Source organism: Ambystoma mexicanum, chromosome 5p, assembly GCF_040938575.1.
Source record: "Ambystoma mexicanum isolate Mex_15411 chromosome 5p, UKY_AmexF1_1, whole genome shotgun sequence".
Classification (NCBI taxonomy): domain Eukaryota; kingdom Metazoa; phylum Chordata; class Amphibia; order Caudata; family Ambystomatidae; genus Ambystoma; species Ambystoma mexicanum.
This window is the reverse complement of record NC_090930.1, coordinates 446425168-446447451: the sequence shown is the minus strand read 5'-3', so window position 1 is coordinate 446447451 and position 22284 is coordinate 446425168. Positions and strand designations below refer to the sequence as shown.

Here is a 22284-nt window from a genome sequence, read left to right as displayed (position 1 = left end):
CCTTGTTTTTCAAGGTGGCACCTTAAACCCCTTTGTTTAAACTGGTTCCGGTCTTCTTTTTTTCGCCATTTCTTTTTGGAAAGGTCCTTCTAGAGTTTCTCTACGTGCCACACCAGGTTTGGTCCCTTTGTTTCAATGCCTTTGGCGGGCTTCAGGACTGAAGACCGGGAGTGTCTGGGTGGGCAGGAAATGAGGGAGGTGCCTATATCTCCCTGTGCTTGGTCTCCTAGGAGACCCAAATGCACTCTGGTGGGATTGGCTGGCTGACTGTCCGTCAAGGACAGCCACCCTGCTGGGTGAGTGGCAGCTAGGCTGGAATGAAAGGGAGAAAACGGTTTAAAAGGCGAGTCTCTTAGACTGGAAAGCAGAGTTGACCACTGGAAAAAGAGAACCGAAGACAAGCTGGAAGAGGACGGCTGCTGCAACTCCTGGATCGCTGGTTTGCCCAGTGAAGCCCTGCTGCAGGTCTGAATTGCCAAGTTCATCTCGACAGAGAAGCCCATTCAAGGACGACTTCTTCTGTTGAGTTGGTGGGACCAATCCACTCGTAAGCCACCTGGCTACCATTCTCGGAGCTGGTTAGGATTAACCAGGGGGGAAGGACAACAGCTTGTGTGCTTGACGACAGCTACTCGAACCGAAGATGTTTGATTTTGCCAGCTTTTTTGACCCGTCCCTGTGCAGTGCAGGAGTCCCCTGACGTCCTCCCTCTTGTCCCCACGACTGTGGCTCAGGAACAGAGATCTGCAGGAACTGTCAGGAACCAACATCTTCAGCTGCCTCTTTTTCTTCATATTAAGGTACTGTGCCAACCCGATTGAGAGAACTTACCTCTCGCAGTGAAAGTTCGTGAAACTTTCCCAACTTGCAGGCCTAATCAGCTTGTGACCCAACATACGATTCTTTTTCGTACAAACTACTTCTGAGAACTTTGGCAAAGACTTTGTTTACTAAAAGTACTGCTCTTTCCTATCCAAGACACTAGCCCATTGACTTGGCCTAGGCCTATTGAACTGAATCGAGTCCTCTAGTGAACTGACACTATTTGCACTGCCTAAGAAAGTATTTGTGATCTATTCTATTAACTTGTGCCTTTTTACTCCCATTGAAAGTAACTGAAATGCTATTTTGCTCCTATTTCAGTGGAGCCTAATTTACTCAGAAGTATATTGATGTGGTATTGAAGTATGTTTGTGTATGATATTAAGTTGCCTTCGTCTAGTGAATGTTTTCTAAATGACTGTGTAATAACGTAAGTGTTTTACTAAGAAACCTTGAATGTAAGTGTCTACTTGAACCACTGTGATTGTAAGACCTCTGTGTAACATCCTTTTACTGCTCACATTCCCTCTTGAGATAAGCGTGGCTGCTCAGCTCGCTACCACAAACTGTGTAGTACAGACTTATACCAAAGGTTGGCTTTGGTTATACCTGTAGTCCTAATTCTATGTGGTGGTCCCAGAGGGTACTAGATGCAATTCTGCCTAACATGGGTTTCACTCTCCCCCTTGATAAAGAAAACAGTTTCTTCTTGTACTTTTCTCAGGTTTTCTTTCAAATGTCCCCACCCCGTCAGGATTACTTTACAAGACACTTCTGTCTCCCATCTTCGTGGTATGGAGACCCCCCTATCCCCAAAGTCCTGTGGTTCTCTGGTATGTGTATTGGTTTCACAATTCCAATATAGAACAGCCTGGTCAGCTATTCCACTCCTGACATAAAATGTTTGCACCTCTTTGACGTAGCTTTAGCGGGGCTGTGAACCTGTTTTTCTCAAGTTGTTTTTTACGTCTGACAGTTATTGCAGCTGAGACATACATTGTTAGTATCCGTTTCACCCGGTTTTCCGTACCTGTCTAGGTTTTGGTACTCGGTGAAACCAACTGTAACAGGACTCGCTGGCGTCCACAAATCAATGTTGTCTGTGTTCCGGTCAGTACTGCTTTCAGCGGAGCAGGCCCTTTTGTCGGATGCAGCTCTGGGACCCAGGCTCCTCTCCAGTCACCAGTCTCGGCATCGGTTGCTGGACGCCACGCCTGCCACTGCTCTTCAATGGTACGCCACCAGAGAAGACGGTTGTCTTTCTGTTCATTCTCGTTCCTTGACCGGACCCTCTTGCTCAATCAAGGCATCTGCCGTCCAGCCTCCAGCTGGCAGGTCTCTTTCTGTACACGTCACCACTCGCTCTGTGGTTCATCGCGTCTCTGCCCCCCCCCCCACGAACCTTGTTGCTACAGAGACTTGCGTCTGCATAGCAGTTTGCTCTCCTCCCTCCGTAGTAGTCTCATCTCCATTCAGCATCCGCTCTCTCCTTATACGTCGTGTCATTTGAGCAAAAGGATTTATGTCTGTCTTCCTTGATCATGCCTTCAGGTGACTTTCAGCATTACCTGGAGTCAGTAGAGTTAATGAAAGATCTTTGGTATTTCCTGCTAAAATCATAATTAACAAAGTATTTCCAACATCCAAATATGCAGACAAGGTGGTTTGGACTGGGAGTTCATTATTGGAATCGGAGTCCTTGTCCCCAAGAAGTGAGTCACTCCCAGTGATGTTTCACTTGCCCAGACCTCTAGGGATGGTCTTGCGCAACAGGCTCATGCCTCTAGCCCCAAAGGGGGTGGCTCCTCTCTGGGGAAAAGGGACACATTGTCCAGTCACACCCTCCTGGTCAGTGTCCCCTAAAATTAGCGTGAGCAGATTTATTTGGGGATTCTGCCCGGCAATGCATCTGATCCTTAAAATTACCTCTTTCCAATAGAATTGTGAGTGCACCTCATATGTTCCAGGCCACCGATCTGACTGCAGCCCCTCCAGCATAGAGATGAGTATCTGGGAGAGAGGTAATGAGCCATATGGGTGGGGTGGAGGGCGGGAGGTACCAGCGTAGCACCACTTTGTATGAATGTTCTTTTATAAGCATACATTTAGCGCTTTTTTGGGCCCTTGACCAAACTTGTGACAAGGATTGTGGGGGATTTCAAGCCTGAGGCCTCTCTCCCATGCCAACACGTATGGTAATTTGTCGTTAAGGTAGGATCCATCTAGCAGTCGGTAAAACCTGTTTCTTATTTTTGTCCAGCATATCCCCCATGAGTAACTCCAGGCAGTGGGTTCCCTCGTACCCGCCAAGCAAAACTCCCTGGATGAGATCCAGTGTCTCACATAATAGCACAGCCTTTCTGATTCAGGTAGGGAGAGTTTTGGCTTGAAATCTTCAAATGCACCGGGGGTGGGGGCATAGACGAAGCCGTCTAAATGAAGCCCTTGCCCTCCACCGAACCAGCGTTTGAAAGCCACCAATTGCAACCCTCGGAGTGAAGTCGGGGTTTCTCAGGACAGGAGAAAGAGGGCACAAGCCCGGCTTCAATCCCTAGAGCCTATGTGCTGTGTCCCAGTAGGAGAATGATGCCACAGTCAAACCTAAGAGAGGACCTTCCCGCAAGTGTGAATGTTTGCTCAAAAAGGGGAGGGAGTCCAGGGGGAAGAAGGTGCATAGTTGCTCTATTTGTGGCCAACCGGTTCGAACTGAGTTCTCACCCCATTTTCCCAGTTGGCCTGCTACTAGATATCACCATACATGGGGGAACCTCTAGTCTTCCGAACGCTGCATAGCGGTAGAGGCCTTTCCGGGAGATTCGTACGTGTGTCCCTCCCTCCCCCAGATGAAGCTGAATTTACCCTTTTGAATATTAAGTGAGGGTTTAGGTATCGTGATTGGGAGGCTGCTGAATAAAGGGGTTTTGGAAGTACATTCATTTTAACCAAGTGGATCCGGCTTAGCCAGGATATTTCCAGAGGGAGCACAGTTCAGCTGAGATGGGTTTTAGAAGAAGCAGTATATTGAGTTCATAAAGATTCCTTTTCGGTCAGGCTATGTTTACCCCCAAGTAGTTGAGAAATTTCTGTGACCCAAATTAGTGAGCATGTGGCTTTGAGGCAGTGGATCGTGCCTGCTGTTTCTTAAAGATCTTAAAGATTTGTTCAAATTTATGGTGTAGCCTGAAGTCTGGAGCCTGGCCAAAGGCCTTCAGTTTCTGAATCGCGGCAGGGAAAGTGACCTCGGAGTGACTGAGGAATAGAAGGCTGTCATTGGCATATAGGGCTAGTTTCTGAGACGAGGGGCCAGCCACGATCCTATATAGCTGTGCAGTCGCCCTGACATTGTGAGCTAAGGGCTCCATCCCGAGGGCAAATGGGGAGGGGTAATAAATGGCAGCCCTGTTGTGTTCATCTCTTTAGCTATATGGACTGGGTAGAATGGTTTCTTATTCAGATTTCTGTGACCGGTGCGGCTAGGGACACAGTGGTCCAGGACCTGAAGTTCAGCCTAAACCCAAAGGCCAACAGGGTCTTCTGCGGGAAGCCTCAGTCCAGCCTGACGAATACTTTGTTCGAGTGACACTAAAGAGAATTCTTTGGTTGTTGAGTTTGCCTAGCTCAGTTAGGTTTGTTTGTTTTGTGAGGACCTATTGAAGAGCGATTGATAAGGGTGAATGAGGAGTGGAAGAACACACAAAAGTCTTGTGGCCATAACCTTCCCACAGAATTGGCCTCCATGTTCAACAGAGCGATGGGGCGATGGAAGTCACAAATGGAATCCAGCTTTCCAGGCTTCAGGAGCAGGATTGCCAGGGTCTCTGCCATTGTTTGGGGACTACTTTAGAGGTTATTGAAGACTTAGAGGTTGCTTTTGTGGGGTGATCAGCTGATTATTGAAGGGCTTGTAGAAATGAACTGTGAAACCATCTGAGCCGTGAGTTTTGTGGGGAGAGAGAGACGACCATGCCTCGTCATCTTCCTCTTTGGAAATAAGTTGATCCGCAGAGCTAATATCGAGATTTGATAGGGATGGGAGAGGCGCACTTGTAACGTAAGCGCTCTGTGCCTCGTCATTCCGAATTCGAATGTCCTCGCAGAATGCAGCACCCTAGAAGGGTCCCCGAGCCTGGGGATCCTGTTTATAGATTTGAGGTCTTTGGGTTTGGCAGACAACAATCTGTTGGCCTTATTGTCTTGTGTATAGCGCCTCTGTTTTGTCACAAGATCGCATGAACGACTCGATCAACCAGTGGGTCGCCAGCTTTCTTCTTGCTTACTGCATATTTTTTGGGGCTCTCAGGCTGATCATCTTATGGACCTTTTTCAAGGCCCTGAACTAGTCTTCCAGATGGCTGGTGGATTCTCTGGCTTTGACAACGGCTGAGGCATGAGCGATATGTTTGCCTCCGAGGACTGCTTTAAAGAGTCCCAAACGGTGTTCCAGTGCATGCCTGGGATGGTATTGCTCTCAAAGTATTGCTCAATTAAGGCACCTATATCTGTATTGACCAAAGGGTCCTGGAGCAGGGAGTCCCTTCATTGCCAGTGAGGCCTAGGAATGGGTGAGAGTCGATGAACCAGGAGGTCTGCCGTTACTGGGAAGTGATCCGACAATCGTCTTATTCCAATGTCTAACTTCGCCAGAGATGGGATCAGGGCTGCAGTGTCGAGGCGAGTGTGACTCCTGTAGATGTGAGAAAAAGAGTAGTAGTTGTGTTCTCCAGATGAATGATACGCCATGAGTCCACAACATTCACTGAGCAAAATAGGTGTAAAAGGGCCAAGGCTGTTGCGTATGCCCGATGGGGTCGGATGCGAGGATTTGTCCAGAGATGGATCTGGTATGGCATTGAAATAGCACCCTACGATCAACTAGCCCTCAACGAAAACCAATAGGCTCTAGCTGAGCTCCCTGAACAAAGGAGTCTTGCACTTAGTGTGGGGCGTAAACAGAAGGAAGTGCAACAATGTGCCCACACAAGTTACTTTTGAGGAGGACGACGAGGGCTTCAGGGTCCCTGCAAGTCATACGTTGGGTGAATAGAAGGTCTATGGAAATAAGAATTTCTACTCTTTTTCGCATCTCATAGCTCCAAAAAGAGGTTAAGGGAAGAAGGGGCACTTAAGGCGTGGATGTATTGTGGTAAGGAGGGGGTAACCGTGACATTAAATTGAAAAATAATGATCATAGGGAATAAGGTTGATAGAGATATTGTCATTTACAAGTGAGGAAGATAGAAAGACAAGGTCAAGGAAGTTAACTTGTGTTTGATTAGAGAGGTTCTGATCTGCAATGATAAATTAGGGTGAACTGGCTTGTGGTAAATTGCACACTATCATTGGCCGTGCCTGTGTCAGTATTGAATACTGTCAGTCTTAATGTTGTACTTTTCAAAGACTCTAGGTGATACCTGTGACATGTAATAAATACGCCCAGTCCTATATAAGCCATTTAGAGCGCAGGCCAAATTGAAAAGCAGTAAATGGGGCGGCCATGAATATCTGGGAGTCTCTCACTGGGTTATTTTTGTGTATTTTCTTTCAATACGTTCCTGATGGGTTTGTTTGATGGATAAGACCACCTCATTTAGACACATGCTATAAAGGGCTCTAGCTCAAGGGGTGAGGCAAGAGGAAGTGTGTCGAAACATTGTCTGCAGTAAACATGAAATCATAGCCATCCTCACATAGCAAGTAACAGATTAAATTTGCTAAAAGTCATAGAAGGAATATCCCCTGCAGGATTTTTTTTAAATGTGAAGAACGTGTTAAATGTCAGAGTAATAAAAGAATTGAGAGAACTATAACCATTCTGCCTTTCAGAATATTTTCGTGACATTTTAAAGACTCTTATGATTGTATGTGATGCAAAACAAAGTGATGACCATGTTGTACATTTTTTTTCTTTTCTTAATAATACACAAGATGTATTGTCTATAGCTGAAAGTTTTATTCTGTCACGTTTGTATTATTTTGATAGGGTGCGGTGTGGACGATGAAATTTTCTCACTGTGGCCGTTTACTTGCATCAGCAGGACAAGACAATGTAGTCAGAATATGGGTTTTAAAGAATGCTTTTGATTATTTTAACAACATGCGAATGAAATACAACACTGAAGGTAACTATACAAAACATTTATATCCAATTAAGCCATTTTGTCGGTTTTCTACTTGAACGATTTCAGCTGTTCTAGCGTGGATGTATTTAAATTATTGTATCGTTATATCTGAGAGGAGAACATATTCTTCTGATTTGAATGCATTAAGTTGAAATATTAGTATTATTTTATGACCTAAATTGGGAATGCATAACAATTCCAGGACTTTAGCACATTTTATATTCACTTGTCTTGTGTGGACCGTTACCTACGTAAATCAGTAATAGAAAAACACTATGTATTACCTGTGAATGTATTTCTCTGAAGATAGGCAAGATGTTTTAGATCCCCCTGTCTGAAGTAATTTGGATAATCACAGTCATTACCTGTTTTGTCTTGGAAAATATGCAGCATACAGTCCCACAGTGCTTTGGGCGTTTATAAATCCCCTAGCTGTACCCTTAAGAATATCTTTTGAAATGAGGTAATAATCATTTCTTCTAGATTATATTTCAGGTCAGTGACCAGTTTTATTTTTCTGCATCCCGTTAGCAATGATGTGGTGTTTTTCATAGACGAAAAACCCACTAAGCAGTCTTCAGAGTTTAGGCTCCTTCAATGTTCTAGCACTGTTTGATAAATCTTTAGAAACGTCACTGTACTTAAAATAGTCAGTATATGAATGTTTGTAAAATTTTGCAAACATTTCTCTTCAATCCCAAATATTGATGGGCAGAATAAACTCCTTCACCTAAACAAATGCAATTCAGAGGCCTTAGCTTTAACATTTTCTGAGCAGCGCATTGTATTCTGTAACACAGGATACATAGGTCGCTATTACTCAATGCTGCGCGAGTGCGACAAGAGTGTCAGTGCAGTTAGGCTGTATTCTCTGTCTCTTGGAGCCCTCTACGTGATTATTTATCTGCCGTCACTTACTGTGCTTTATTTCTGGATTGAATCCGACTTGCAGTGTGCTGGATTGGATTGGTTAAGCATGGGAGCATTCAGCTCGACATTCCCCGATCCTGCCTGCCTGAAAGCCTCTTAATGCCTCCCACAGCACGAAGCGCACGCGAACAGCAGTGCAACAAGAGTGTTGGTGTAGTTGGGCAGTATCGAGGTCCAGGCTTCGTTGGACGTGAGGAAGAAATGCGACTGGTTGTCCGCCAGCACCTTCAATTTGGCTGGAAAAAACCTGCATCGCAGGCCGTGTTCCTGGATTTTACTTTTTACTGAGTCAAAGGATTGTCTTTGTCTTTGTACCTCTTGCGTAAAGTCTGGGAATATCAGGATCTGTGCATTCTCCATCTGTATGTTCCCCAGTTTCTGAGCCTCTTGCAGATCGCATCTCGGTCTCTAAAGTTAAGCAGTTTAGCTAAGATGGCTCGGGATGGTTTTCCTAGGGTTGGGGGTGGGGCGACCGGGTACCCTATGCGCTCTCTCCACTGTCACCAATTTGGAGAGGCCGCAGGGCCTCAGTGTTGCCAATAATATTTTCTCCACAAAGAGTTCTGTGCTGTCCCCCTCCATCCGTTCCGGCACTCCCACCAACCATATGTTACATCTTTTAGAGCGTCCTTCGGCATCCATCACTCTTACTTTGAGGGTTCTTGTAACCCCCACGAGGCCCTGGATTTTGTTGCGCATGGTTTCTACCACAGCCTCCAAGTCACTTATCCGCAGTCCAGCTGACACCACTCTTTCATTCACTTTCCCCAGGTCCGCTCATGCCAACAATACGTCTACCCCTACTACTTGGATCCTGGTTTTACAGTGCCTTCTATGTCTCTTGAAAAGCTGTCATGAGATATTCAGATCACACCACCTGTCTCTGCCGGCGTGCCTGGATCCCCCTCCTGTTGGTCCTGGGCCTGCTTGCCATTTTAGGCTTGGCGCCAACGTACGTCTCCATCTTCTGTTGGCCTTTCACCATTTTGTGAGTGGTCGTCTGGTTGGCTCCGATAAATGTGTCCCCTACCTACTTGGCCAGTTATGTGCCCAATCTTCTTTTGTGCCTCTCTGGTCGGGTACCTTCTTTGTCCTCTGTGGCCTTACTGTTTCCTCCTTTGTTGTGCACCTGTCTGGTCTTCAATATACGCATTGGGTGTTATATTTGTCCATTTATCAGTAGACCCCCCTTAATAGCTGTGGGTCACTCCCTGTCTTACAGCGTTGTTTCGCTCCCCATTTGGCACTCTTGGGAGTACCCCCCAACCTGCATTCATGGTTTTGGGGGTCTTCTGTCCGCCACGTGTGAATCTATTGGGAGAATGTGTGCGCTCTGTTGTCCGGGGGATCCTGTCAACAATGTTTCGGATGGCTTTCACTGTTTGTGCACCTGCCTCACGGGTGTCTCGACGAGTGCGGGTGCCTGTTTGTTCCCAGCCTGGGGTCCTGTTTGATTGGGTATGTGTTTTCCTTACTGTTACTTCATTTGCTGTATATAGTGGGCCATCAATGGTAATCGCTTCCTTAGCAGTTGTGTGTCAGGATCTGTTGTGGTTAACACTTTGCCCCGTGCGGTTGCATCCCTCAATCTACATCAGTTTCGCCGGCTTCTCAAATGTGGTTCCCCCTCTGGTCCGGCTCTCATATGGGTTTGCTATTATTGTTAGTGTATGGGTGAAGGGTTTCTCCTTCGACTTGCCGCCGGTCCGCGCTGCTCTTCACCTGTGTGGACCGCATGTAGGTCATTCCTCAATGCGGCCAACGTGGAGGGGTGTTGTCCCTCATGGTACCTCTATTGTCCCTCGCTTCGGGGTACCCGGCATGCACCCGCCGGCAACGTTGATGGGCTCCGATATCCAGAATGGGTAGCTCGCCTCTGCTGTAGTGCTTACAGCCTGCAGCGTTATCCCTCTGACATCCCTGTGTCCCAGAATGTGTTCTGTCTCCTCTCTGAAGTTCCAATAAGATGGCGCCCAATACTAGATGTTCTTCGTGCCGGGGTCAATGTCGGAGATGAGTTTCAGCCTCTCTTACCTTGTCAGGATGGCCATTCCACAGAGGGAACCTTCCGGAAGCATATTTAATGCTGTTTTCGGTGAACAGCAGCCGAATACAGGATGTTTTTATCAGGATATCTATCGGCCTCAGCAGAGCAACAAGGTTTAGGTCCTCATCCTCGCGCTGCTCAACAGTGCCCACACAAAGCATCTTTGAGGTTATTGTTCTGGAAGATCATCTTCCTGGTTGCTATTACTACTGCCAGATGGGTAGGCGAAATCTAGGCTCTTTCCTGTAAGCCTCCTTACTTGACTTCATCAATCCAAGGTAGCGCTTCGCACAAGCCCTTCTTTCATGCCAAAGATTCCGTCTTCATTTCTCCTTAATGAACCACTGGTTTTGCCTGTGTTCTTTGGTTCTCCTTCCTCTCCTGCTGAACGCTCCTTGCATTCTCTGGATGTTGTCCGAGCTTTAAGATTGTATGTGGCTCACACTAAGGACTTCCTAAGTCATCACAATTGTCTATGGTTTTTGGTCCTTCGGGTAAGGGCAACAGCCTTTCGAAGTCATCAAATTGCAAGATGGTTGTCGGTGTGCTAACCGACCCCTTCAGGGCTGGCCTTGAGCATACTAGACAAGGGCTGTGGCTGCTACTAGAGCTTTCCTGTTTTATGTTCCCCTGCTGGATATTTGCAGGGCAGCCACGTGGAGGTCTCTCCATAGCTTTACAAGGTTCTACTGTGTCAATGGGGATTCCAGGGAGGAGTCCTGGGTCGGCAGGCAGTGATGTGTAACCTGTTTGGTTGAGGTGAGTGTTTTTAAGGCGAGTTGTTTCCTTCAGTTGATCTGTACCTCTGCCCTTGTGGTTTTATGCATGTACTGCTTTGTAATCTTATTAAAACTGCGCGTGAATATATGAAAGATCGAATGCTGGATAAGGAATAAGTTACTTACCTGTAACTCCTGTTCTCCAGCATTGGTATCTTTCATAGATTGACATGCAAACCTCTCTCTTACCCGGCTTGGCTCTTCTTGGCTTATATTGCCACTTTCTGTGTGCTGTGCCAAATCTGAAGATGGCCTCCAGAGGTTTAGCTAAGAGGGACATGTCTGTTGGCTGTGGGGCAATATAACCCAAAATTACTCTAAAAGAACGCTAAAGTGACAAGCAGTTTAAAATTTAAGGGTAAACTGCTTTAGTGTTCGAGAATTCCCAGCCTGCCGATGGAGAATCAAACAGCATGTGAATCTATGAAAGATATCAATGCTGGAGAACGAGAGTTACAGATAAGTAACTTATTTCTTCTTTGTGAGTCCAGAGCTGACAAATTGACACCTTGATAGTAAAAGGAATTATTAGTTGCTTAATTCATAATGCCTAAATGGGGAGCAAGAGTGCTTATTAGGCGGCCTTAACAAAAGATTGCGTTGAGAGGTTGCCATGCAGAGTGTCTCTTCTTTGACCATATGTTTGAGGTGAAAACTCGCCATGTTGGAGGTCAAGCTTTTGGGTGTGGATTCTGTTTGCGCCTTGAACCAAATGTTAAAGCCTCCAAGGACCGTTAAAAGTTTTTGCTGGATCGCTAGGTTAACAATGACATCTACAAATCTTCTGCAGATGTTAGGATGTTGGGTTGTATGATGTGGTGTGTAATTAAAAAGGAAGGAGATATTGATTTGATGGGTTGAGTGTGTGGTGGATCATGAGTCCTCAACAGTCAGTGAAGTCATGCCATGTGAATTCAAATTCTTTAGGAGTCCCTTTGTTTATAGGATGCTTGTTACTCTCCTTTGGAACAGCTTCCACCTCCTTGGTTTTGTGGAGCCAATTGTTCGTGGGTCAAACAGCCAGGCCGGCCTTGACAATGCTGGACCAGAACACTCTGGACCCAGGGCGGGCAGAGCTCTGACATACTCCCCATGGACACCTTCTTGTCTTGGATGTATGACATCTATGACGATAGGGTGATCCAGTTCCCTTTGGGTTAGAACCCCTGGTCACTAGGGAAGTGAGAGATTTCCCAGAGGAGTTCTACAGGGAAGGTGATGGTACTGCGCCTAGCCAAAGAACTGCAGGTCGCCAGTGGTCTCAATACCTCCCCGCAGATGGACAGTCTGCCTGCTACAACCCCAGGAAAGTCTCAAGCTGCTTTACAGTGACTGATGACTAAGGTGGCCAGTACTCTAGGGCTTTTAGCTTCATCCATATCCCAAGTTAAATACAAGCTGTGCAACATGTGAAATATCTTGGACGATTCCCAACAAGAAAGACACTCCTGCTCTAAAATGTGTCAGTAGAGGCCCCCATGCTGGAAATTTGGGAGAAACCTGCCTCTGTTCCGGCAGTGAGCAGGGATCTGACAAAGAAGCACTGCCTGCAGTATTTCTCTCCTCTCATGCCTCGCCAGAGAAAACGGTGGTTCAGGCTGCGACGGCTAGCTGTAAGACCTCCACCTTCCCCACCCTTCAGTCGGACAGGGTAAGTGGGAGGCTTGACGCCTGGGGTAAGCAGGTGTTTTCATTGGGCAGCCTTGCCCTGTGTGCCTTGAATTGCTCTTGCACCATGGCAAAGTTCTCCTTTGGCATTAGGGCGAATGTGGCCAATGCGGCTGATTACGTCCCTGAAGGAGAAAAGAGAGATGGTTTCATGTCCTTAGTTACTGATAGCAAGGAGGCTGCCTGCCTGATGTTGCAATCAGGACTGGACGATGCAGATTGTCTGAGCAGGTCCAGGGCTGCGAGCACTATGGTCAGGCGCCACTATTAGCTTTGGACGTCTGGATTTGTGGCTGATGGTCAGACCAAACTGTTGGACATGCCTTTCAATGGCCAGAATCTTTTTGGAGCAAAGGCTATTGACACTCTTCAGAAGGTCCATTCATCATAGGCAACGGATAAGTCCTTGGGGCTTGCTGTGCAACAGCCCTATGCATGGTCGTCCTCTTAGGGTTAGGGTTTTCGAGCCTCTCCTGTCTTCGCCCCAAGAGGCTGTGGTCAGTCTTCCCTGGGTACAACACAGGGCAGGCTCTTCCTGAGAGGTAGCGTTGCCCACAGGAGTGGCACAGCCGCAGCCACTGTCCCCGCCGCATTCCCAGGGCGCAAAACCTGACATTTAGACCTTAAAGGAGATCCAACAGGGATATTGCCTCCCGTTCCTACACTGCCCTACGGACCATGGCCCTCAGGCCATCCCCTTGTCTCTGGAACCCCTCTTCCAGGAAATGTTGTATTCGCTTCTGTCAAAGAACACAGTCGAGTTGGTACTGCGCTCGGAACGAGGAAGGTACTCCACTTATTTTATGGTGCCGAAGAAGACGAGAGCTTGCGTCAAATTCTGGATCTTCGGCTGATGAACTTGTTCTTCTGCAAGGACGAATTCAAGATGGTTACACTGGCTAGAATCCTGCCAGCCCTGGACTGGTTGGTATCACTGGATCTTCAGGATGCCTAATTCCAGATGCAGATTCATCTAATGCACATAGTACCTGGGGTTCCCGGTGGGCCAACATCACTACCAGTTCATAGTCCTGCTGTTTGGTCTTTCTTCAGCTCCCAGGGTTTTCGCCGAGCTGCTAGCAGCGGTGACGGCCTGCCTCAGGAGGGAGGGCATTCAGGTCTTTCCCTACCTAAGCGACTGTCTGGTCCGAAATCTCTTCCCAGATCATGTCAAAGCATCTACTCCACACATGCACTCTTTTGCAGATCTTAGGCTTTTCACTGAAATTCAAAAAGTCTCTGGTTTTGCAGTCCCAGTCCCTCCGATTTATCAGAACGGTCTTGGGCACCTGCCTTGGCAGGGCTTTCCCACCTTACGATCGAGTTGAAACATATTTTGAAAATCCACTCCTAGGCACAAGACCCGGCCTCGGCTTTCCTGTGCATTCTGAGCCTCATGGCCACCTGCATCCTATTGGTGCCAGAGGCGAGGCTGTGCATGAGATCGCTTCATTGGCTTCTCTGTTCCATTTTCAGTTTACAGGTGTCGGGCAAGGTGTCTCAGGATCTTGCGTAGTAGGCCATATGGTCCCAAGTAAAAACATTGTTATTAAAAAAACAATTCAAAAGAAGGCCGATTTAGAAAGACTGCTCTGTGACCGCACAGAGTGATCTTTCTAAATCGAACTGTCAACCCCTGCGACGCACACATGTGTGCGCAGGGGCTGACAGGCGCAGCAAGACCTGGAAGAGGAGTCAGGGTAGTGTTGGGGGGAATTATAAGGGGGATGTCACTGGGTGTGTCAGGCTGCCTTTGAAAACCAAGGTTGGGGGTGGGGGAGTGGTGCATTATGGAGGGACAGGCGATTCGGGGGGTGAAACCCCCCCAAATAAGAAAAAAAACGAATCTGTTTTTTTTCCCTGCTTTTTGCATCCAGTACAAATCTTTTTTTTTTTGTGCAGCCTTCAAAAATCGGGATAAAGACATAGTATGTGACTATATGAGACGACTTGATGAGACGCATTGTTTCGTCAACCTTGACCCTCTTGACTGTGTTCACGGATGCATCTCTGGTTGGTTGGGGTGCTCGCTTGTCAAACCGGATTATGAGCGGACTGTGGTCTCTTGGTGAGTCTCTGAACTTATCAACTTGCTGGAGGCGAGATTGATCAGGCTGGCCCTGGTCGCTTTCCTCTGCTCTGAAATGTAAGACTGTGCTGGTCCTGACGGACAACACAGTGGCCATGCACTACCTCAACAAAGAAGGTAGAGTGGGGGTCCTTGCCTCTGTGCAGAGAAGCAATGTGACTGTGGTTTTGAGCTGTGTCTCTGACAGCGGCTCTTCTGGCCAGAAGAGAGAATGTCACAGCGGATGCCTTGAGCAGGCAGACTTTGGCCTCCCACAAATCTGAGCTCTGCCAGGAAGTTCTGGAGGAGATCTACTTTTGGGGGCTCCTCAAGTGGGCCTCTTTGCTTTCAGTGTCCACAGGAAGTGTGAGTTCTTCTGTTCCAGGAAATTTCCTCGCCAGGGAGCTCTGGGGGACACACTGACAGCTGAGTGGACTTTTTTTATGCGTTCCGGCCAATCCCTGTCATTCCTCTGGTTCTCAAGAGGTTGCCCTTGTTTGGAGCCACATTGATCCTGATCACTCCGGACTGGGCCCGCGGAACGTGGTATCCAAAGTTGCTGGAATAGCCATCTGCCCTCCATGGCTCCTTCAGAGGAGAGCCGGCTTGCTCTCCTAGACATAAGGGTGTGTCAACAGCCTGAACCTTCATGCTTGACTACTGAGAGGCTGGGATACAAGAAGTTGGACTTGTCGGACAACATCCTCAATGTGCTGTTTTCAGCTAGCAGGCCCACTATGAAATCCATTTATGTCTGCAGGTGGGGAACATTTTCGATTTGGTGCTGGGCAAGTTATCTAGATCCTTTATCCTGTCCTCTATCCCCCATGTCGGCTTTTCTGCAGGGGGCATTTCTGCTTTTTCCAAGCAGGCCGGCAGATTGGCACTGTAAAGGGTTACCTCGCCGCTCTAACAGTTTTCAAGAGGTCCCTGGAACAGGGCTCTTTCTTTACAATCCCGACTGTTATGGAGTTCACACAGGTTTTTTATAACCAGTTTCCTCCCAGTCAGTGTTTGGTTCCGGCGTGGGATTTGAATTTGGTTTTGATATTTCGAATGGGTGCTCCATTTGAGCCCCTCCATTCTTGTTGTATTAGATTACTCACCCTGAAGGTGATTTTCCTGGTTACCATCACTTCCACAAGACGGGTAGGTGAGCTTCAGGCGTTCTGTTTCGCCTCCCTATTTAGATTTTTCCAAAGATAAGGTGCCTTTGAGACTGAGGCCCAGCCCTCATTTCCGCGGAAAGTTGTCTTGGATGCCCATCTATTGGAAGAAGCATTTTCCTCTGTTTTTATCCTCTCCTTTAACCTTCCAAGGGAGAGGAACGATTCCATTGGCTGGACCTGGTGCAGCCCTTTAAGTTCTATGTCTTTTGTACTGGATGGGGTAGGAAAAATGTCCAGCATTTCGTCGGTTACACTGGGCCTCGTGCTGACCAGGCTGGCACCAAACAGACCCTGTTGAGGTGGATCATTCTCTGCATCTCAGAATGATGCATCATCTGTCTGGAAAAGATATCTCTGAGGGTCTCGTGGTGCATTCTACCAGAGGAGAGGCTGCTAACTCTGCCCTGCAGAGGGGAGTGTGTCCTGGAAATCTGGCAGGTTGCAATGGGTGCATCTCTGCACAAGCATTACTCCTTGTATTCCCTCAAGGTCCATGTTGCCTGTTTTGGTAGGGCTGTCCTTCAGAGTGTTCTGCTCTAGGTGGTGTCCTTGCTTCCCCCCTCCTCCCAATTTACGTATTTCTGCTTTGGGAGTCTATCATAGATGGGGAATCCATGGGAGGAAGGACTCCATTAGAATAACAAATTACTTGCATCTCTGTAATGTTTATTCTTTTGGCTGTTCCTCGCATGGATACCTAATTTCCCTCCATACCTGCCCCTTGTGGCGGACCGCTAGTACACCATTGGTTCTACAGTCTCAGCTTCAGGATGCTAGAGGGGCAAAAGGGTTGAACTGACGTCACGGGGTGCTGCACCACCACTGTATATACTTGCCCCGACGACATGTCCGGTACGTAGAGGCGTCTGCTGGAGCCAACGTGGAGCAGCGGTGTGCCCCCTGGCAGCAGAAACATTTCTGAAGAACAGTTGTGCTAGGATAGGGATATCCTAGATAAGGAATCTGTGGAGTAACATTCATCAGAAAGAACGTTACAGAGAGGTAAGTAATTTGTTCTTCTCTACATTATAAAAGGGCATGGGAGTGATGGGATAGGGACTGTGTGTTCGGGTTCAGACTCTGATTTCTACCAGCTTGGTTTATTCAGTGTGAAAGCACAGTCCATAACAAAATCGAACTGCTTTTCTCTAGGCAGGTAAGGTCCCTTATATTACAAATGTGAATGACAAATGGTGTGACAGTGATTCTATTTAAGTAAAAATATTGCAGACTGTAACAACATGAAGTAGGAGATGTTAGTGAACTGTATGTCTGTGTATGTAACTTTTTTTTTTAGAACGACTTGCAATGTAAAGTTGTCTTATAAAGCACAACTTATGCTATTTTGGTGACCTCTTGGCACATTTATCTACTGGAGAGTAACAATGTTGTAGTGTGGTTTTAAAAAAACATAAAATAAAACTTCTCTAATATAAAACTACAGTTAAAATGTTGTGATAAAAAAAAGTTATAATACATTTTTATCTTCAAATGAAAAGCATTTAGATTTCCTTAAATCATTTAATACAATTTCTGTTTTAGGACGTGTTTCCCCTTCACCTTCTCAGGAAAGTCTGAATTCTTCCAAGTCAGATACTGATGCTGGGGTAGGTTTTACAGTTTTACGACAATTCTAAGCACATGTAAACTAACGTGTTTAAAGAAAAATTAGCAGATGAATTCTCTATGGTTACCAGTGTGTTTGACTTGCTTTTAAGATGGATTGTCACAGACTGTATTTGTATATTTCAGTAAAACAGGGATTCAGCAGGTCGGCTAACTGCCATGGTCATTCAATTGTCCAGATCTTCAAAACCTGCTATGAGTTCTGAAAACCGCGTGAATGTCAGGAGGCAGGCTCCTTCTTCATTTTAAGAAGTTTGAGTTGCTCATTGGGCCTCATTTTGAAACAAGGCTCTATTTTTGTGACTATAATATAGAGGTTTTATATCGCCACCTTCTGCCATGTGTGTTGACATAGCTAAGGGTGGCTCTGTAAGATAAGTGTAAGGTTGGGTTGTTCGTAAGACAGCCGGTGAGGAGATGTGAAAGGCACAGAAAGACTATCCCATTTGAATCAAAAGGGAGCAGGGGGAAAGAATTCCACATGCAAAAGAAAAAACACTCCCTATGCAACAAAATATCAAAAGTAAAAGTCAAGTAAATACTTTAAATATTTATTATAAAGCGTGAAATGATGCTAAAACATGGTCTGGTGGATTAGGCTCAACAAAGCATACCAGAGCAGGACCAAACCAAAGAATAATCAAAGAAATTACATCATATTAAATCAATAACACTCACATATTGAACATGAGTGCATGAATTCTTACAACATAGACACATGAACATGGGGTGAAACGTCACCCAAAGAAGATAGTCTAAAGACATTTTTTTTTCTAATATATCTTCACAGTTCAAATGTTTCAAAAAAATCATATCTAAACAAAGTAGGCATGTTGGTATGCTGAAATCCTTAACATCGGCATGTCAATGTAGCCCAGGGTGAAGACAATTTCATGCCCAAAAGAGTTTCAGTGCCAATGTACAAAATACCACATTAGACGGTGGTGAATGTCGACTCAAGGCACTCGAGTTTCAGCAGAAATGCATTCTGACATCAGGAGGTGAAGTCGGCCTGCCTCTTCAGGACAAACACATTTTAAGCTGAGGATGACCTCATTCAATAGGGTGATGACCAATGAAGAGTGGTAATTTGTTGGATGCCAGCAGTGAAGTGCAAAAGCCATATTTACATTTATATGCAAGCTGTGCAAAATGGAGAAAACCAGCTGTCAAAGCAGAGGATTGGTACGATAACTTATTCCAAAAAGTTAAAACACACACCAAATAGCAACATACTGGTGCAGGATATATGGTTTTATATGTATGATTCATGTATGTTAATGACCAAAAAGTACCTGTATTAGCAGGACAGGCCAGAACACAATGGAGAAGTTACTGCACATGTTTTGCATACATGCTAGACAAAATGAGTAAAAAGGAGAAAGCTAGTTGTTAGAACAGTGGAATAATGCGGTGGCATTTGCCATGTGCTAAGCACGCATATTGACTAGCAACAGCCTGATGCAGGGCATGGCATGCGGACAGAGTGGCTTATATGATCAAATCCAAACGTACCCCCAAGTGATCCCATTAGGCACTTCATTCCCAGTATTACCACCTGGTATTCAAGACCGTCAGACTGTATGGGCTGTGTGTTCAAGCTGCATCGCTTTGAAGGCTGAGAGTTCGAACACAGCGGCTTTCGCAACATGACAGCTATTATAAACACCAGACTGGAACTTTGATTTCATATTACTCCTCAAGCTGGCTGCCATGTAACCTCTCGTGTCAAGGGCCTACATAACGGAATGGATGCCAATTGAATGGCCCAGGCTTTCTAACATGGGAGGTACGCCAAAAATGTTTGAATGATGGCTTATAAGCACAGACACGCTGATGTAAAAATAAAAGAAGTGACCAGTCCATGCCTGAGTAGTTACAAAATGTGTACAACTTGAAAGGAGAAATTGTGATTCTGAACCGGGCGAGTACCAAAATTGCAAATTGGACATGATTAGATTGCTTGAACTGAGTCAATAAAGACACCCTGTTCAACAAGGTAAGGACAAGCGATGGATTACCTCTTGGTGGATCACCTTGGCAATAGCACAGACTAGTCTAATTGCTCATTCAAGCCGGTTTGGTAGGTCCCTAGTTGGTGAATCCAATGTTGTTCCAACATATACAACCCGTTTAGTATTGAGAAGTTGTTCTTAGCTGGGTCAAGGGTTTATGTGATGAACCACTCAAACTCATTTTCAGTGTGTTGGAATTCAACAAAGTGTCTGACCAGGGGTGCATGCAACGATCCATTCCTTATCTTGGATATGTGTTCTGAAATACTCACTGTGGTGTTTCATGTGGTCATTCCTATGTACTATTTCTCACAAGGACAAATGTAAACATAGATGGTATTCTTGGATTGGCATATCGAGAATTGTTTCATGGTCCAATGCACTTGGTATGTGAATTTGGTTCTCTTACTAGTCATGGGACATGACAAACAATGTCCACAGGGAAAATGTCCCATGGGGATGTCCCAACCAACCAGTTGTATTTTGTGGGGTGTTTGATTCCTTAAATGTCGCATGTACTAGCTGGTCCTTCAGATTCCGGCCTCTTTTGAGTGAAAAGCGTAATTTGGATGCCATTAAGGTAGACCAATCTAATGCTGTCCAATGTTTACGTATTCGTTGTTTGAATAAAGGAGTGAATTGTGAAAAGATAGTTGCGCATGCACTGAATAGTTCCGTTGTATTTCTGTTTTTGATGGAAGTTTCAAACTGAGTTTTCACGGTTGATATGCCAGACACTTTTGGGAGTTCTTTTCAACAAACGCAGTGAGTAATGTGAGGAGTCTGTAATGCAAGGCAGACAACTGCTTGTGTTTAATTCAGAATTGAGCCTTTTATTAAAATAAGAAGGTGCAAATAAATTGTCTCTAAACCTACTCTTATCAGGAAGTTCCCTACCTAGTATACGAACGAAGGGGATCACTCCTAGAATAAACAAAACTGGCTCTCACACTAAAAAATAAACACATTCAAAGTAAATCATAACATAAGTAAATATCAAACAACCAGAAATTTGGATGAGCTTCACCTGTCCTGGGTAAATCCCTCCCAGAGTCAATTCCCCCCAACTGTTCAAAAGGAAAGTCTTGAACCAGTTCTTGTAAGTTCCAAATGAAACAAACGTGTGCCAAACAGAAATCCACTGGTAATCATTATTCAGCTTTCTGTTGAAAGGTTCCCCTTCCAATTCCAACCAAAAACTGCACCAATGGTAATCCTGGATATCCTCTTTCCAAGATTGTTTTGCCACAGTTCAAAGAATACATGTAAAACATCTTCAACAAGAAAAAGGGGTTCTTCCGCACACACTTAATGCGCCACAACAATCTCGGTTGTGGACTATTAAATCAATAACCATAGATCAAAATTCAAATTGTGTTCTTGAATTCTTTGTTGGCCCTTTATGATTACACATGTTTCGGCACGTCCATGTACCTTTTTCAAAATTCAAATGAAGTGTTCTTGCATTCTTTATTGTTGGCGCTTTGTGATTACACGTGTTTTGGCACGTCCATGTGCCTTTTTCAAACCAGGGCATGTCCTTTTTCTTCACAAAGTTAGTCATTCTCTGTGGTTCCACAAAAGATATTGTCATGGGTTTAAATCCCATCGAGACGCGATAGAACATAGAACTTTCAGGTTCATGCTGATGTGGATGGAGTGTGGTAGAGCTAAAGTAGAGCACTAGTCGTGGTCTATTTTGTGTTGATGTGCTAAGGAAGAGGCCTGTGTCATGCCATCTATGGGGGATATGTGTATGTGCAGTGTAGGTTGGTTGGTGATCTTAGATGGGACTCTAATTTTGGGTTATTTTTTGTTTTAAAAGATTTTTTCTTTTATAAGGTAAACAAAACCTGAAACTATTAAACCTAACATTGTTGTGTTGCCCCCGTTTGATTTAGAAATCACCTGAAGATTTTCTAAATTAATACAGGCGTCAGTCTGAGTGGATGGCTCACAAGTAATGAGTTTGCATCCTGCATAGGAAAACTCAACCCTTTATTGGACACATTTTATAAATTCATTACTATAAGATTGAGTAAGAACACTTGTTATTAGAATTCTTAACAGTGGAAGAATCCAAGAGGAAACGGCACATAAGAACACTTATCAGAAGACATGAATGTTCAAAGCCAGAAGGTGCACTAATAGTTGGCCTTGATTATTGAAATAATGTTCTTACTTAAAAGCAATACAAATTTAAACCGAGCTGAGGAAGGGAATAAAGAAAAGTCTTAATTTACCTGTAAAAACAATTCTGTCTCCGATTCTATGTGAGTCACCACAAACACAACATAGGGCATGCCTTCTTCTATAATCCTAGGCAATGCCTGGGTATTGCTGCAGGAGTTTTTTTAATTGAAAAACGTTTCTCTTTTTATTATATAAATTAAGCATACTTGTCCCATTCAGAATTATTATAGTGTTTAACACCCGGTAGGGTTTGTAAGGGCCCCCACAAGGGCTTGAAGCTGTTAACGACCATGCCTGCACCACTACGCAGAGCTAAATTCGACTAGAACCATGCTGCGCGCTCCAGGGTGCAAATAGTTTTTTAAAAAAATAATTTTGGGTGGGGAGGGAATCAGTTGTGTGTGATGACAGCCCAATTACATTTGTTTAAAAAAACAAAATGAAGGTGACTGCCACGCAACATACTTTACCTGTTCTTTCTTTGTGGTAGTAGAGTAGGTGCTCAGGGGCCTCGGCAGAGTAATAGCAGGTAAGTGTGCAAGGGGGCTAAGGGGATAGATCGAGGTAAACCACTTAATGAAAAAATGGCGGCACAGTTGTTAGTGATGCCAGAGGCTGACTTACACCATCGATGGAAGCCCACGGTCCTAGCCTCCTTTTTGGCTGGCGCCATGCCCCTGTGTGCTAAAAGGGACTATTCACTTCGCTGTTTGCCAATGTTTCAAACAATGAGAGGCAACCAGTTGTTCATTTTAAATTGTCACATCGAAAGGGAAGCATTGCTGCCTTTTTTTTCTGTTCATGGGACCTTCAGCAAAGGAACTTTACTTTTTTGTATGGTATTTGGG

General features: G+C 45.3%; 1 protein-coding gene across 4 annotated transcripts in view; it reads left to right on the top strand.

The window, feature by feature from the left end:
- WDR44 (WD repeat domain 44) overlaps positions 1-22284 on the top strand; it is a 1281409-nt gene that overhangs the window by 946409 nt on the left and 312716 nt on the right. For all 4 annotated transcript variants that reach the window (XM_069612853.1, XM_069612855.1, XM_069612854.1 and 1 more), the window contains 2 exons: positions 6803-6941; positions 17145-17209. In XM_069612853.1, coding sequence (XP_069468954.1) covers positions 6803-6941; positions 17145-17209 — 204 coding nt within the window. The remainder of the gene's footprint in view (positions 1-6802; positions 6942-17144; positions 17210-22284) is intronic.